Here is a 15,214-nt window from a genome sequence, read left to right as displayed (position 1 = left end):
TCAGGCGGATGGACCTTGGGTACAGGGCTCACCAAAGCGTGTTAATACATGGTTGGATATTTATTCTGAACAATACTTGCGGTAATGATATCATGTGTTACTACGGCTAACTCCTCAGCAAAACGCTTGAATACCCAGGCCCGGATATTGTCGGCTCCGGTCGCTTTCCTGGCATTCAGTTATTGTAAAACATTTTTAACCTGTCCGATGCTTGGTAGACGAGGACTAGAGACTGAAAGACCGTCAGGTTGAACCTTGGCCATAGTAGGTGTTAAATCGTGCCATGGACTAGGAAGGCTTCTTGGAGTTTTTCAGCAATTTCAGTAAGATTCTCTGAGGATGGAACTTGATTTGCGCTTCCCCGTCACCACATAAACGGTAGATAGATTTGAACCATTTAGAAGGGTCAGTGGAGCGTAAATGTGCGGTCTTATTTTCGTAGAACCTTAATTTTGCATCACAGATCAATTCCATAACCTTGAGTTTCAGTGCCTGATAGTTCTGCATATCATCGGCTACGAAAGCTCATTGTCTCTGCTTGATTTCGGATTTGATGTATGGAGTCATCCATGGTTTATCACTGGGGTGGATCCGAATTTTCCTTACGGGCACAGTCTCGTCTAAGATGTTCAAGAGTGTTTGAGTGAATAATTTGACTTTCAAATCGATGTCTTGAGCCGTGAATATTTCATTCCAGTTTTCGTTATTTAAGTGTAAAGTTTGTAACGCGATGTTACTCTGTTTACAAACTCTATGCTTGCGAGATAGGTTTAAGTTTTGATTGTAGACATCTTGGTTTTATCAGTAAACACTGATGGTCCGATTTTCCAAGAGGTGGAAGATGAAGCGTATGTTCAAATAAACTGTCCATGTTCGTGAGAATTTGATCAAGGTTATTTCCCCGGGTTGGAGCATGTACCAATGATTTCAAGTTGAATCTTCGACATAAATTACGATAGCATAGTTTGTTGAAGTCTCCGGCTAATAGTACTCCAGCAGACGGATTGTCTTTCAAAACTGCGTCCGTACAGTTAGATAATCTATCGTATCTTTCTCTTCTCCTGCGGTTTTACCAGGTGGAAAATAAATGCCCGCAACTAAGATACAGCTAAATGGTCTTGGCAGTCTTGGGGGAAACAATTTAAGCCATAACACCTCCTTGTCCTCGTTTTCTAAGTCAGATAGGCGTTTAGTAATTCTTAACATATATCACAACTCCCCCACCTTGTCGGTTATTCCGGTCTTTCCCGTAGATGTTGTATTCACCAATTGATATACTGGACAACGGGGTTTCGCTTGTCAGCCATGATTCAGTAACAATAGCAATAGAAGCGTTGTTGATTTTCGCTACGCCTTGGAGCTCATCAACCTTAAACCTAATGTGGCATACGTTAGAAAGAAGGAGCAATGGTATCGAAGTTTTCGATTGGGTTACAGGGAGTACCTGCATACAATTTTCTGGAACATGTCCTCTCTCGTTTGGCCATATACAGTGAGTATAATGGCGAGTATTCGATGGTGACCAGGACTCGATCTTCTTTGCAGAATTTAGGCAACGTAGGCGGACAGAATGTCCAGCTCTGCTCGTTCTTCTGTTCTTTAATAGGCCAAGTGACTTTAAGCCATCAAAAACTTGTGTAGGAACACGATTCATCAAGGCATTATTTAGGCATTTTTGTCCCAAGCTAAGCAAAGCTGTGCGAGTAAATGTGAAGCAGCTAAACTCTTAAGAACAAAAATTTTTCCCATCAGTGTTAATCGTCTAAGTTTCCAGCTATTTAAAACAATTCCAATTTTTTCCAATCTTTCATCATAATTGGTTCTCAAGGTGATGTTGGTATTTGTTGAGAGCCAGACACCTGAAGAATGGAAAAGTTCCTAAAGCTATGGGAGAATGGAAGGCTGAGGGTTTACAGAAGTTTTCTTTTCCCCTGTCAGATTGCATTCTTGTTAACCATCTGACCAACCCTAAAGAGCTTGAGATTCAGTCATTAGTATCGAGATTCACAGAAATGCATTTTTACAATGGGAGAAGTGGCGGGACTGACAGTCTAATTGAACAACACAGAAAGTTGTTGTGGCGTCTGAATATTCTTGTTGAGGAAGTACAAGGTTTGGAAATGCAGACCTCTCAACCTCAAAACACCGAAAATGTGGAGACTGATGCAAAAAAATCTGGAGATTTCAGTAAAAATCTGGAGGTTGATCAACCAGCGGACAAAACGAATTAAGAGAAAGTGTTTTTTCCTGCTTATAATTTACCTAAAACATGTGTGGACCTTAACAACACAGAAATAAACTTAATTTTGACAGCTTCAATACTCACAGCTCAAATGCAGCCAGTGTGAGCACTGAGCTGAACTCAGTGCTCAGCATTATATGCAGTAGCTGCCTTTTTGGAACTATCGAGCAGTTCGTTTGTAGGATGCCACTTGTGGCACGGTACAGTCTGCTCTGGATGCTGCAGCTTCATGGCCAGCAAGCTTGACAGTGTACCCTCCAGCCTCATTGATGCTCTGCTCTCGGTCTTGTTTTTCCTCACAATACTAAACAATCGTTCCTCTCTGGCATTACTATTGGCAAGACTAAAACAAATCCTGCTACTTTTGGCAAATGTTTAAATCGTTTAGCAGCTATGTCAGGGATGACAAGCTGAGCAATATGCCACCACAAGACATCCACTCTGTAATGAATAAGCACCTCGCCATCCTCTTCTCCGTCAATCACTTTAGCTTCCTCCAGCACATCATCCCCAAAGCATTTATCAGGGAGTGTCTGGTACTCACAGAACTCGTCATAAAGCTTGTCAACAGGCAGTTGTTGAAAAATCGCTCTAAATTTGTTTATGAAAAACTTGACGCTCTCCCACTTTGAATCTATTCTGCTTCCTACACCAATCCATCCTGCTTTAATAATTAGTTCGTTTGACAGTGGAAATTTTGTCAAAATGTAACTAACCCATTGACACCTAAACCGGCCGTAACCGACCGTGTGCGATGACCCCTGAATTACCTTAACCGGCCGAACAAATGGCGTCTTGATCAGAGTTAATCTTAGGCCTCTACCCAGTCTCCCTTAGTAAATCTAAATTTTTTGTTGTTATGGAGATTTAGTAGGATAATTGACCAATCATTTGCCGTGTTGTGAGCATATTTTGACAGCTGATAAGAGACCCCACAAGGCCTGGCTTTTTGCTCTTTCGATCAGCCGATGTGCCAGATAACGCATCAAACGATGGGGCTATTCATGCTTTTTTTTTTCGGATTCGGAGGATCTAGGGATCTAAGGGCTCTTTTATGGTTTTCCTGTAAGAGGAGGGGATACTAGAGACAACAATTTTGATTTAGATGGCTTTAAAAGTGATGAAGAAGATGGTGAAAACCAAGCGCCCGATGATAAACAAGAAGCTCGCTGGAATGATCAGCTTGATAATATTCAAGTTCCAGATTTCATGGCAGCTACTGCTCTTTATTTCGTTTTAGATAATCGTAATGAATTAAATATTTTTCTTAGTTTTCATAGAAGATGATCTATAGGAATTAATAGTAAACGAAACGAGTAGGTATGCGTGTAACAATCTCTTAAAATCCCGCGAGCGCGTTGCCTTTTTTCATGGAGGAAGCCGCACAGAATTAAAGGCCTTCGTAGCAATTAGCTTTATATTGATCAAACGATGGATTTTTTTCATATCACAAGTTTTTTTTCAAAACCAATAAATTGGTAATCGAAGGACTTTTCACCTTCGGCATACCTCGGAAGATCAGTATCTTCAACAAATAAATCAATCCAATCGTGCATTTATATTTCGCAAATGCGAGAAATACCTCCAGCGATTTTCTCTGTTGTTTTTCTTGTGTTGTGTAAGTTTATATCTTTCAGTACCTCTGCTTTTATGACATCTGTTGATGTAGAGCTGGCTGCTGTGAAAAACTGTGAAATTTGTTTGCTTGTTTTCGACTGTGCAACAACCATTTTGTGCGATTCTCTTTCACAATGGACTTTAACGTCTCTTAATCCTTGGTGATCGCACCGAACACATTTATTGTAAGGAACACACCAAAACGAATATGCATTGCTTTGAACATGTTTAACTGGATACGCAGCTTCCCATTCTGGGTTGAACTTGGTTCTATATTTTGCTGCACCTCTGCTGCTTTTTTTTTGTGTGTTTGAAACTGAACCTCTCTCTTCTTGATCGTCTGATAAATATTCACTAGGTTCATCGGCAACTTCCACTATTTTGAAAACGTGGAGCGCTTACCATTTGAATGGAATTTTTGGTAATTCCGGAGAGAATTTAAATGGAACGTTTCATCCCGGTGGAATGTTTTCGGAAAAAAGGTAATACCTTTCGAGGTATTCCTTTTTCCTCGCTTTGACCGGAATGCCCGGAAATTTCTGTACCATTTGTCCACAGTTACAAGTGCCAGAGAAAATATACCGTGTCATTTGTTTTTTAATTGGAACAACCCGTTTTTCTGGCAAATGATACGGCACATTCCCATTTTCTCTTTCTAAGTACAGAACATGCAGTACCATTCGTCGAAACATTCTCACCGAAAATTTCATTCAAATGGTAAGCGCTCATGATTAAAATGCGAGAGACTGGTAATGATGACCTTATTTGGAACAAGTGCTCTATATATGGTCATAGACGACAGTTTGTCAAGACCTTTTTGCAGATATGGCAGCCATTTTGATTTCTATTGTTTCAAATAGCTATTATGGGATGCCCAGGGGGCAAATACATATTAATTTGCCCCCTGAGCATCCTATGATGTCTTTTGAAACAATAGAAACCAAAATGGCCGCGGTTTCTGCAAAAAGGTCTATGGACTGAACAGCTGGGTTACGGTTTGTTAAGTTTAACTATGGATTCGCACAGAATTGGCGCAAGAAACTCACCTAAGCAAGCCAAAAATGAAATAATACAACAAAAAATTTATTCTGTCAGATTGCGCCTCTATTTATCGTGAGATTTGTCTGTCTTGTTGTGAGACCGTGAGATTGAACTGAAAACCGTGAGTGTCACGACAAGATCGTGTGACTTGAGAGGTCTGGAAATGTGTACAATTTCGCTGCATAATCTGCCCCACATCCATGAAGATATCATTGCTATGTTAGCCCCAGACGACTACTGCTGTGCTGTGGCAAGGGATATGTAAAGAGATTAAGCAGCTGCAAGGGCATTGAAGCAACATTTGCCACTGCTGAAGCACAAGGAGAATTTCTGAAGCCCTAAGAGGAAGCCAAGAAAGATATTGGCAAAATGGTAGTGTATATTTGTACAAAAACTAAGCTTTGTTTTAAGGAAAACAAAATAAAATTCATGCAAAAGAAAAAAGTTGGAACAAACAGCACTGTTACACCTCAAGCAGTCTGAAAATCATTGAAGGGCATAGACAAAAATAGTGCTAAGCGACTGTTTGGATTTTATTATTTGTTTTCTTTTCTCTGAAGTTCCCATGATGTCACTGCAAATCAGTCCTATAATTTAACTGCAGGTTTTACTCTTTCTCTGAAATATGACCTGTACAATTTGTTTCTTGATTCTTAAAACATTGATTGACTATACTGGTATTTCTGGTAACAGTTCCCTTCTTAAACAATGTCATACCAGTACTTATCACGTAATATGTATTATCATTTTTTAGGGATTTGCCAGTTCAGTTGAGGCAGCCAAATCTGAGACCAATAGGGAAGCTTTTCGTCTGCGATCATTTCTTCTTGGTGCACAGGATAATGTTACAGTACTTGGAGATTCAGAACGGGCAAAATTTTCAGAAACCTGTGATGTATCTCTGGCCAATATTCCTGATGCTGCATTTGTTTCAAAAAAGTGTTTTATGGCTGATAGGGGATTTGGAGGGACTGTTTTTTCATCTGGAAATGCTGTGATTGTTCAAATTAATGGGATGAGCATGTTGCCAAGATTCATCTTTTCCTGTCTCTGAGAGTACCACTAAATCATGAGTTGCCCTCAGTGAAATTGCTAGTTAAGGTTTTTTTATTCTGTCAGTACTACTGATGATGAATTACCTGTGAGAGATTTTTGTGGATTTGTCAAGGTCCACAACAGAGATATCCCTCATCCAGCTTTTGTCCAGGTTGATGACATTCTAAGTCTGAAGATGATGTACTAACTGTTGCTGATTTTCAAAGGAAATCTCAGAGACTACCATTTTCACTGATTGTTCCTGTTTACGCTGTAAATGGTGATATTTTACTACTTCAAGGAGAAGGTATCAATGACATTTTGTATGGCCATGTTCACAATACAGACTACACAAGTAAATGTTGTTCCATGGGAATTTATCCTTCGAATTGTTGAAGGACAATGGGAAATCCCCTCCCGCTGGTGACGAAAAACTAATTAAATGCATCTCAGAACCTCAAAATGTAACTCAAAGAATATACCTTTAGGTACATGAACTTGCTCATATTTAATATTTTACTGTAATCAAAGGTGCCAGTGTTATTTTTTTCCTTATAACTGATAGCAAAGGAGAGATTCACATATACATATACACTAATAGTCTTCAGTGAAACAATAGCTGCTGGGCCAGAACAAACCATTTAAAATCTTTGAAATAGTCCTGTTACATTAAACAAACAAAAAACATCAAAGAACATCTACCTGTACAATATACAGTCTGATGTTTGATTACAAGTTTGGTATCAACACAATGTAATTAGGTGTAATTTAGAGATGGAACTATAGGCCTCCTAGGGATGTACCCATTTGATTAAACGTTTTACATTTTTTGCTCTATGATTTCTCACATGTAAAGAATTTTCCCATTTTTATCTTCATGTGCAATGGGTTGGGAATTAACATGCAACTGTACTGTGCACGGCAATTTATCATGTATCAAAGGAAAGCCTCAACAGAATGACAAGATTCAAATAAAACCAGAAATAATCTCTTATTTTAAATTCTCAAAAATAGGGACTAGTTTTCCAGAAAACTCCCAATGATCTCCCATTTTTTGGAAAAAAGTCATTTTTAAATTTCCCAATCTTGGGAGAGAATTAGTGTTGCTTTTGCTTTTCTGTGACATTTTTTTCCCATGACTGTCCAACAAATTCCCAGGAAAGGGAAGAAAGAATCCAATATTTTCCCATGTTTTGGGACCAGTTGCTTCTTTGCTACTGATCCCAAAACAAAGATCCCAAAATTTCCCAGTTCTGTGAATTTACCTCCACAATGATTTTCTGGTAATTTCCCATTTTTGGGAAAAGATTCCATCTATTTCCCAACATTGGGAAAACTCTGATTTACCATTTTATTTTTCCCAATAATTTCCAGTTTTTGTGACGTGTTTTTCCCATGGCTCTCCAGCATATTCCCAGGAATGGGAAGTAAAGAAACCCTTGTTATGGGATTGTTGCTTCTTTACTTCTTTTTCCCCAAAATTTCACATTTCTGTGAAGTTACCTCCACAATGGTTTTCTAGTAATTTCCCATTTTTGGGAAAAGATTCCAGCTATTTCCTAACATTGGGAAAACAGTGCTTTATCATTTTATTTTTCCCAATAATTTTCATTTTCTGTGACATTTTTCCCCCAAAGGCTATCCAACAAATCCCCAAGAATGGGAATTAAAACCCAGTTATTTCCCAAAATTGGGATGCATTCCCAATTTTATCCCAGAATGGGAAATCTGTTTTTTTTTCTTGTGAGATTTAAAAACCAATAATCAGATCTTGAAAACAATACGATGTTCCACTGGTAACCAGTGGACCTCAAAAGGTAATGGTGAAATATGATCAAATTTTAGAAAGATGCTTAATTTGACGAGTGGCGAAGTTCTATGCAGATTGTAACCTCTGGATCTGGTATTTTGGCATTTCGTACAAAAGGGCATTCCTATTGTCTAACCTACAAGTTATAAAAGCAAGAATGAGTGCTATTGTAGACTCATTTGGTAGATAGCTCCTTATTTTCACTATCCTCCTCATATGGTAAAAAGTTAATTTGCATATAGCTCTTAAGTGTTTCCCAGATGTTAAACTACTGTCAGATTACAAGCTGATGCTGATAACTGTGCTGCGGAACTACTAATTGTAAGAGAGGTTAGCAGGGGACGAGGCTGATACTGAGAACTAATAACAAGTAGCTCTGACTTAGGTATTAATACAGTACATCCAGTTGTCTACGTCACAAGCACAGTCTTCAATTTGAAAAACTGCTGAGGCCTCCACTTCGCCACCATGGGAATCGAAGGAGAAGTCCAACTGGGCATCACCTGCATAAAAGAGAAAACCCGTGTTGTACCTTCTCATGATGTCCCCAAGTGGCGAATTGTAGAGCAGATAGAGTATGGGGCCTAAAACAGACCCTTGAGGCACCGTGCGTGCCAATGGGCGATATGAAGACCTCTCCCCCTAACACTAAAAAACTGTTATGTATGAGAAAGAAAGGAGGTAAACCAAGAAAGCGCAGAGCGAGTGATACCAAACCAAATGGCCAGCCTATTTAGTAAAATAGTACGGAGTACAGTGTTGAATGCCTTGGACATATGTTGAAATAGCAAAAGTACAGACTAATGATTATCTAGAGCAACCAAAATATCATTATGAACTGTTGTTGAACAACAGCACCAAGATTTTACACAGAATCAGCCGCCTGAATCAACTGATCCTCAACATTATTTATTGGACTATCTTCTCCTTCTTGTTCTGTAAAGAATGCATTATTTAGAGAAAAGAAGTAGTGCAGTCCTGGTCACACTGAGCCACCAAACAGACTTAAATTTCTCCAAAATAACTGGCAAATATTGGGCACCTAAAATGAGGTTTGAGCTGTAAAGCAAGGTAATCAGTGATGTTGTACCCAGCCCAGAAACTTAATAAGAATTCATGAAGCTCTTAAAGTAGGTCAGGTTCAAGCAGAAATAGTTTCTTGGGTTGAAGGTTTATGGTATAGTGTGTGAATAATTACATCTTGAGATACATTCATTAACTACAGTAGTCTGTACGAACAAAGTTCTTACTTTGCTTTGCTTTGCTACTATTGTAGTGAGGTATGGGGAAATTGTTTCCATCCCTACTTGTCTTGGTGTTATAATGAATCAGAAACTTTCATCGTTTGCACAGATATCTAGTTTATGCAAACAAATGCTCCCAATGCTCCAGCTATAAAAAGAACATGCATGTCCAATACTCACTAAGTGAAACGACCCGAATGCACGATCTGTCGACCCGAAAAATGCATCTCATTAGATAAAATCGTTGAACAGCTGTCCCCACGAATCGATCAATCCGTACGATTCGTGAATCGCTTTTACGACCCATCTCCATTCGATTATTGCATGTTATAGTGGCAGTATGTCGCTCATTTTTATGCGGAAATTACCCGAAGAGACGATCTGTCAACCAGAAAAATGCATCTCATTAGATAATACGGTCGCACAGCTGTTCCCACGAATAGATTGATCCGTACGATTCGTGAAACCCTTTTACGACTCGTGTCGATTCGACTATTGCATGTTGTTGCTAATTTTTATGCCTGTCAATGTGTGTATGCGTTGCGCCATCCAATTTGTGAATGAGCTGTTGTCCATAAACATGAAGACAATGAACTGCATACCAAAACAAGTGAGACAAAACCCATGCCGTCAAGGACGACCCTAAAAGCCAGAATTGCGGAATCACGGAACGCCGAAAAATGGCCCCAAATCCTAAAACACGGAACCACAGAAAATCACCCCAAATCCTAAAACATAGAACCATAAATATTAAGTAAATAAATGAAATATAACTACAATAAATATTTGAGTAGTGGCACAGAGACTTCGTGACTATGTGTCACGAAACCATTGTGACAAAAGATAAAGACCCAAAAACATGTTATGGAAGATGTCAACTATGCAGCGTAGTTGTTTAGCCTGGTTTTCACTAGCGACGCAAGCGCAAGCACAAGCGCAAGCATAAGATATTAGTGTCAAGTGAAAACCAACAGTAATGCAAGCACAAGCAGAGAACGGAAGCCAAGAACGCAGTTGAAGGATGCACTAGTTCCATGCTCATTTATAGCCAGTCCAATATGGCGGCCAGCAGGCTCAATCAACAGATCTTGTGGTTTCTTCTGCTCTTGCGGCGAAGAAGGCAATCGGCAACGAGAAGAAAGAAACGCTTCTGGATTAGAGACATCTTTAAGGAGAGAAAGACCCAGGGGGACTTTCATAACCTTGTAAAAGAGCTACGGCTGACAGATCGTGAATTCTATTTCAGGTGTGCGTGGAATCTCTTGGATTAATTAAGTATTTTGATGTTGCTTTATTTCAAATTGCGATTTTTATGTACAAATTTCCTAATAATGTGCAGTCTGCTGCATTCCATTATTTTTTTTTTACCAAGGTAACAAGTGTTCATAATAATTATAATACTAGATTTGCAGCAAAACACTCTTACGACGTTCCTTATGCTAGAAACAATTATGGCAAATTTCACATCCGTTTTCAAGGTCCATCTGTCTGGAATACTATTGATGGTAATGTAAAATTATCATCCTCTATATCAGTCCTCAAAAGACGATTGAAGGACCAATATTTTTAAACATATTAGGGGTTATTTGCTGTTCTTGTTGATCTCATGAATTTCTAATAATTATGATATTTATCCCTTATACGTTTTGTATTGTCATGTTTGTCTATTGTGTGTGCCGGCCTTAACTAGTAGTAAACATAGGTATAAAGTGACTGTGTATCATTATTAACTTATCAGTTATTCTAGGCAGCCAGTGCTCTCCTATTTTATTTTTATATCTAACGAATGCATTTAACTAAGCAAAGTGAGAGAAATAAACTTGTTGTTATCGTAAATTTGTGTTCTTTTTGTGGTTTGTCAATCAACATTCTAGGTATTTACGTATGAGTCCAGACAGGTTTGAGCACCTTCTCTCATTGGTTGGTCCACTAATTTCAAAGAAGTCCACCAGAATGAGAGAAGCAATTTCAGAAGCAGAACGTTTAACCTTGACATTGCGTTTCCTGGCTAGTGGAGGTGACCAACAGTCATTAGCTTTCAGCTTTCGGCTTGGAAGAACCACTGTTAGCCATATTCTGAGGGAGACATGCAGTGCAATTTGGAAAGCTTTGGGGGAGATTTATTTAAAACCACCTAGTTCACCAGATGACTGGCAAGCAATTTCAAAGGACTTTGAGGAACTTTGGAATTTACCACACTGCGTTGGAGCTATTGATGGAAAACATGTTAATATGCAGTGCCCAAACAACAGTGGATCCTTGTTCTACAACCATGAGGGATTTTTTAGTCTTGTATTAATGGCAGTATGTGATGCCCATTATAATTTCACCCTGGTGGATATTGGAGACTATGGAAGCAACAATGACAGTGGTGTCTTGTCACATTCAGAGATGGGTAAAGCCATTGATGATGGCTCCATTAATTTCCCAAAGCCTGAACATTTGGAAGGGTGTGATCTTCCCCTTTTGCCCTACTTCTTGGTAGGGGATGAAGCCTTTAGATTAAAACCATGGCTTCAGCGACCTTACCCAGGAAAATCCTTGACAGAACCCATGCAAATATTTAACTATAGACTCTCCAGGGCGAGGCGGGTGATAGAGAATGTGTTTGGAATTTTAAGAGCAAGGTGGAGGGTGTTTAAGGGTCCTATTTCTGCATCTCCTAAAACTGTGCAACTTATTATTGAAGCAGCTGTGTGCCTTCACAACTATCTGAGGCAAACAGAAACAGCTATATATTGCCCATCTGGGTTTGTTGATAGTATGGATAGATCAGGAAACATCAAGCCTGGGGAATGGAGAAGTATGGTATCTACTACAGATAGAGGAGCCCTAGATGGGTTAATAGGGTGAGAGGTTCCCGCTATATCCTTAATGCAATTCAGATCCGGAAGGCATTGACTGATTTCCTGAATTCCGAGCAAGGTGCAGTGTCATGGCAGTGGGCACACGTGAGAAGTACTGGTCCACTTGCAACTTAGTTTATACCTTTACGTTACTAGCAGTACAAGTAAAGTAACACTATACTATACGTTTTGGTATTTATGGTAACAAAAATACTGTACATACAAGTATAGTCCAGGAACACAACATTTATCATACATCATTCTTGAATACAGCAATTTTTTTTGTTACAATTGGCCTCTTGTACAGGCTTGTGTCGACATTTAGCAATGAAAAATAACAAAAAGTGCTTGTCCTGAAAGTCAAGGTCTTTGTGGCAAAACATGGGTTTCTATTAATTTTTCCTTCACCTTGGTTACCGTTTAGAGCCAACCCAGGTCAAGCATACCCCCACAGATTCTATTAATGATCTATCATTTGAGATTTGAATGCATTGTCTCAGAACATCACCCTTGTGAGCAAGGCAGTGTTAGGTTACAAGTGGTGGTGGACAAGCTAAGTGGTTATAAACGTAAAATGGAGCTGATTTGAGACTCTTGATACTGTAAATTAAACTAAAGCTCAACATTTGTAACAGAAATTTAATTCAGTGATTTGAATTGGCAATACTTTATTTATTACAACCGCTTGAGTTGCCAATGGTCGCTTGTAATGCAATCCTGTATTTCTCACACAACTGTCTTGTTTCAAAACTATTTTTGTACTCAAATTTCAAATATTCCAGTCATTAATAGAATCATGGGGGCTACACTTGAGCTGCTTCAACTGTAATTGGATTTACTGTACTTAAGGTAGGTAACAGAGGGAAATAAAATTATGCTCCTAGAAAGAAAAAAAAAATTAGGGCACCTTCACATAGATCTACTTTTGAAAACATTCTACAAACCTGGCATCAGGTGAAATTGTACAAGCAACCACACTATTTTCCTAAAAAAAAATATTCTTAACATCATACAAACTTCAACCTGGAAAACTCCCCCTTGAATATTTTTTTTTTTACCCCTGTGAGATAAATTGTAGCAATATTAAAATATTAACAAACATTGTTAAGCTTCAAGGACAGAGAATATGACCCAGACTGAGGTGATGATAACACTGCTCTTGTAAAGATATCAAAGAAGATTTTAAACCCTGCTTGAAATCTGCCATCACCTTGGCAATGCAACACTATTTTTACCTAAACAAAATAGAGCTATTTAGCTTTATCATGTCAAATAGCATAAGAAACACACCCACTTTGTCTCCCATAACATGGAGACAGAGATATGCAGGATAAGAAACCAATCATTTTTAGTGTCCTTTATTAGTTCTATGAAAAGGGACCAAATGGAGCCTTGGGATCACGAAATGGGTTGCCTGATGTTTCTGCATGGTAAGAAGGGTACGTTTGGTATTGGGAAACTCCACCAATTGAGTGCATCATTTGCTCATACACCATATTTGAGATTTGCATCTTGACCCATATCTTCTTATCAGGAGGAAGCTGCCGAAGTTGTGAAGCAATTAAAGTACCAAAGATGTCATCTTCATCTTTTTCTTTCTCCACAACTTGGCCTTGTTTTGCAATGCTAGCCCCAAGTGATTGAATAAGTTCAAGTTCTGCCTCTTCACAGCCAGGTTTCTTTTTCTTTGACTTATTTGTTTGTTTATGGAACTTCCATGATGCCTTTTGTGCTTTGGGCATGCTAGACTGCACCAACTCAGGCTGGGAAGCATCACTTGAAAGTCCCCCATCTGGAGTAATGCTTCGAGACATGCTTGCACTGCTTTCATTGTCAGAATCAGATATTTCACAACATTCAGTGTCTGCCGCAAAACCTCCAAAATTTGATTTTGTTTTTCGTTCAACAATGTATGGTTCTAACCACTGCAAGTATGGATACATTCCAGACAAATCTTTCTTTACTTCTGTCACATCATCCTGGCCTGCTCCTGATACCTTAGCTTTACCAAGTTTCTTTTTGTCCCGGCTATATTTGTTCCTCATGTTTCTGAAATATGTTTGTGCATCATCTGCGGAGTGAACAAAGTTTGCTCATGGTGGGTGGTGAAAAGGCTGTTTGCATACCTGGACATGATTATGCCAGCTCAAGAAGGTATATATATATATGTTTTTGTGTGCTTGACATATAAAATTCAGTGGGCTTTGAATCACACCACACTGCTCATATTTGAGCAAGCTTTTTTCTCTTACTATGATGGTAATTAAGATAACTAAACTCACAAAAGAAGATCATTTTCAAGATGTAACTGTATACGGTGCTCCACTTGCGGTAGCTATTATAGTAATAATACATAGGCTTAAGCTTAAATTGAGCAACAACTTTGTCACTGAACTTTACCTTTCGTCATTCCCATTTCGTTCGCCACTTTTTCCCAGGCTCGTAATTTTTTGTTTTTGTCCTTGAAATCTTTGCATTCCTTGTCATACAGTACACGGTAGTTGGGTACCACTTCTGCAAACGTTTCGTCAAAGCTCAAGCTTCTGCGTTCTGCCATTTTGTTGCCTTGCGAAAACCTGCACTAGGAGGGGAATCTGGAACGAGTGTTTGCCATTGGACAAAACACAACGCTTGTGTTCTGCTAATGCTGTGCTCTGTTTTCATGCAACGCAAGCAAACGCAAGCATAAGCGCAAGCACAAGTGGAAGGAAAAATAACGGTGAAATAAGCGCTCTTGTGCTTGCACTTGCGCTTGCGCTTGTGCTTGCGTCGCTAGTGAAAACCAGGCTTTAGCTTCAGTTACGACCACACACCACGATGCTACATGCAGAAGGGAACACCCCAAATGGTAAACGGCACGGAACACGGGAATATCGTCGCAAATCCTGAAAGGTGGAATGCATAAACTGGAAAGCGTATAAAATGTAACTAGGAAGCGAAAAAAAAAAGAAATTATTGTAGTTGTTGCAGATACATTGCTGTCCTCAATATTCCAACTGCTGAAAACTTATTCTCGTTCAGCATTTGTGGATATTCAGCTTGTAAGAGATAACTCGAAGATGATGCATCAAGCTGACCACAGTTACTTTTTCATCCATTGCCAGAATTAGATAATTTAGTGGCGACTGCTTGACTTTTTTTACATTTGCATGCTTTTAAATTGGACGGGGCTTCCTGAAACTGCACAAATTGCTGCCCAGCAACAAATTCCCACACATTCCATTCTGGCAAAATCACCAAAGAAAAAAATAACTTACTATTACTTAGAGGTATTGCATGTAATATTCTTTTATTTTGTTCTTAATTTCAAATAATTTTGTGTTACTTAATGGCTATTAATAAGTCGCTCATCCAGTCTTTGCGGGTCAACATTATTATA

At 39.0% G+C, this 15,214-nt stretch overlaps 2 protein-coding genes across 2 annotated transcripts; one reads left to right on the top strand and one right to left on the bottom strand.

Annotated features, from left to right (window-relative positions):
* Positions 1-10,047: 10,047 nt before the first annotated feature.
* LOC137995946 (uncharacterized) lies at positions 10,048-12,112 on the top strand. Its single transcript, XM_068841391.1, has 2 exons — positions 10,048-10,235; positions 10,864-12,112. Exons 1-2 carry the CDS (start codon positions 10,048-10,050, stop codon positions 11,840-11,842), a joined length of 1,167 nt encoding a protein of 388 aa, XP_068697492.1. The 3' UTR covers positions 11,843-12,112.
* Positions 12,113-12,804: 692 nt separating this feature from the next.
* Positions 12,805-14,544, bottom strand: LOC137994889 (uncharacterized). The gene is made up of 2 exons (XM_068840472.1): positions 14,236-14,544; positions 12,805-13,906 (listed from the first exon to the last, which is right to left on the bottom strand). The coding sequence occupies exons 1-2, from the start codon at positions 14,390-14,392 to the stop codon at positions 13,203-13,205; spliced, it is 861 nt and encodes a 286-aa protein (XP_068696573.1). The 5' UTR covers positions 14,393-14,544; the 3' UTR covers positions 12,805-13,202.
* Positions 14,545-15,214: the final 670 nt, after the last annotated feature.

The sequence above is a fragment of the Montipora foliosa genome, chromosome 3 (genome assembly GCF_036669935.1).
Source record: "Montipora foliosa isolate CH-2021 chromosome 3, ASM3666993v2, whole genome shotgun sequence".
NCBI classification, from domain to species: Eukaryota; Metazoa; Cnidaria; class Anthozoa; order Scleractinia; family Acroporidae; genus Montipora; species Montipora foliosa.
This window is presented reverse-complemented; position numbering and strand designations above follow the sequence as displayed.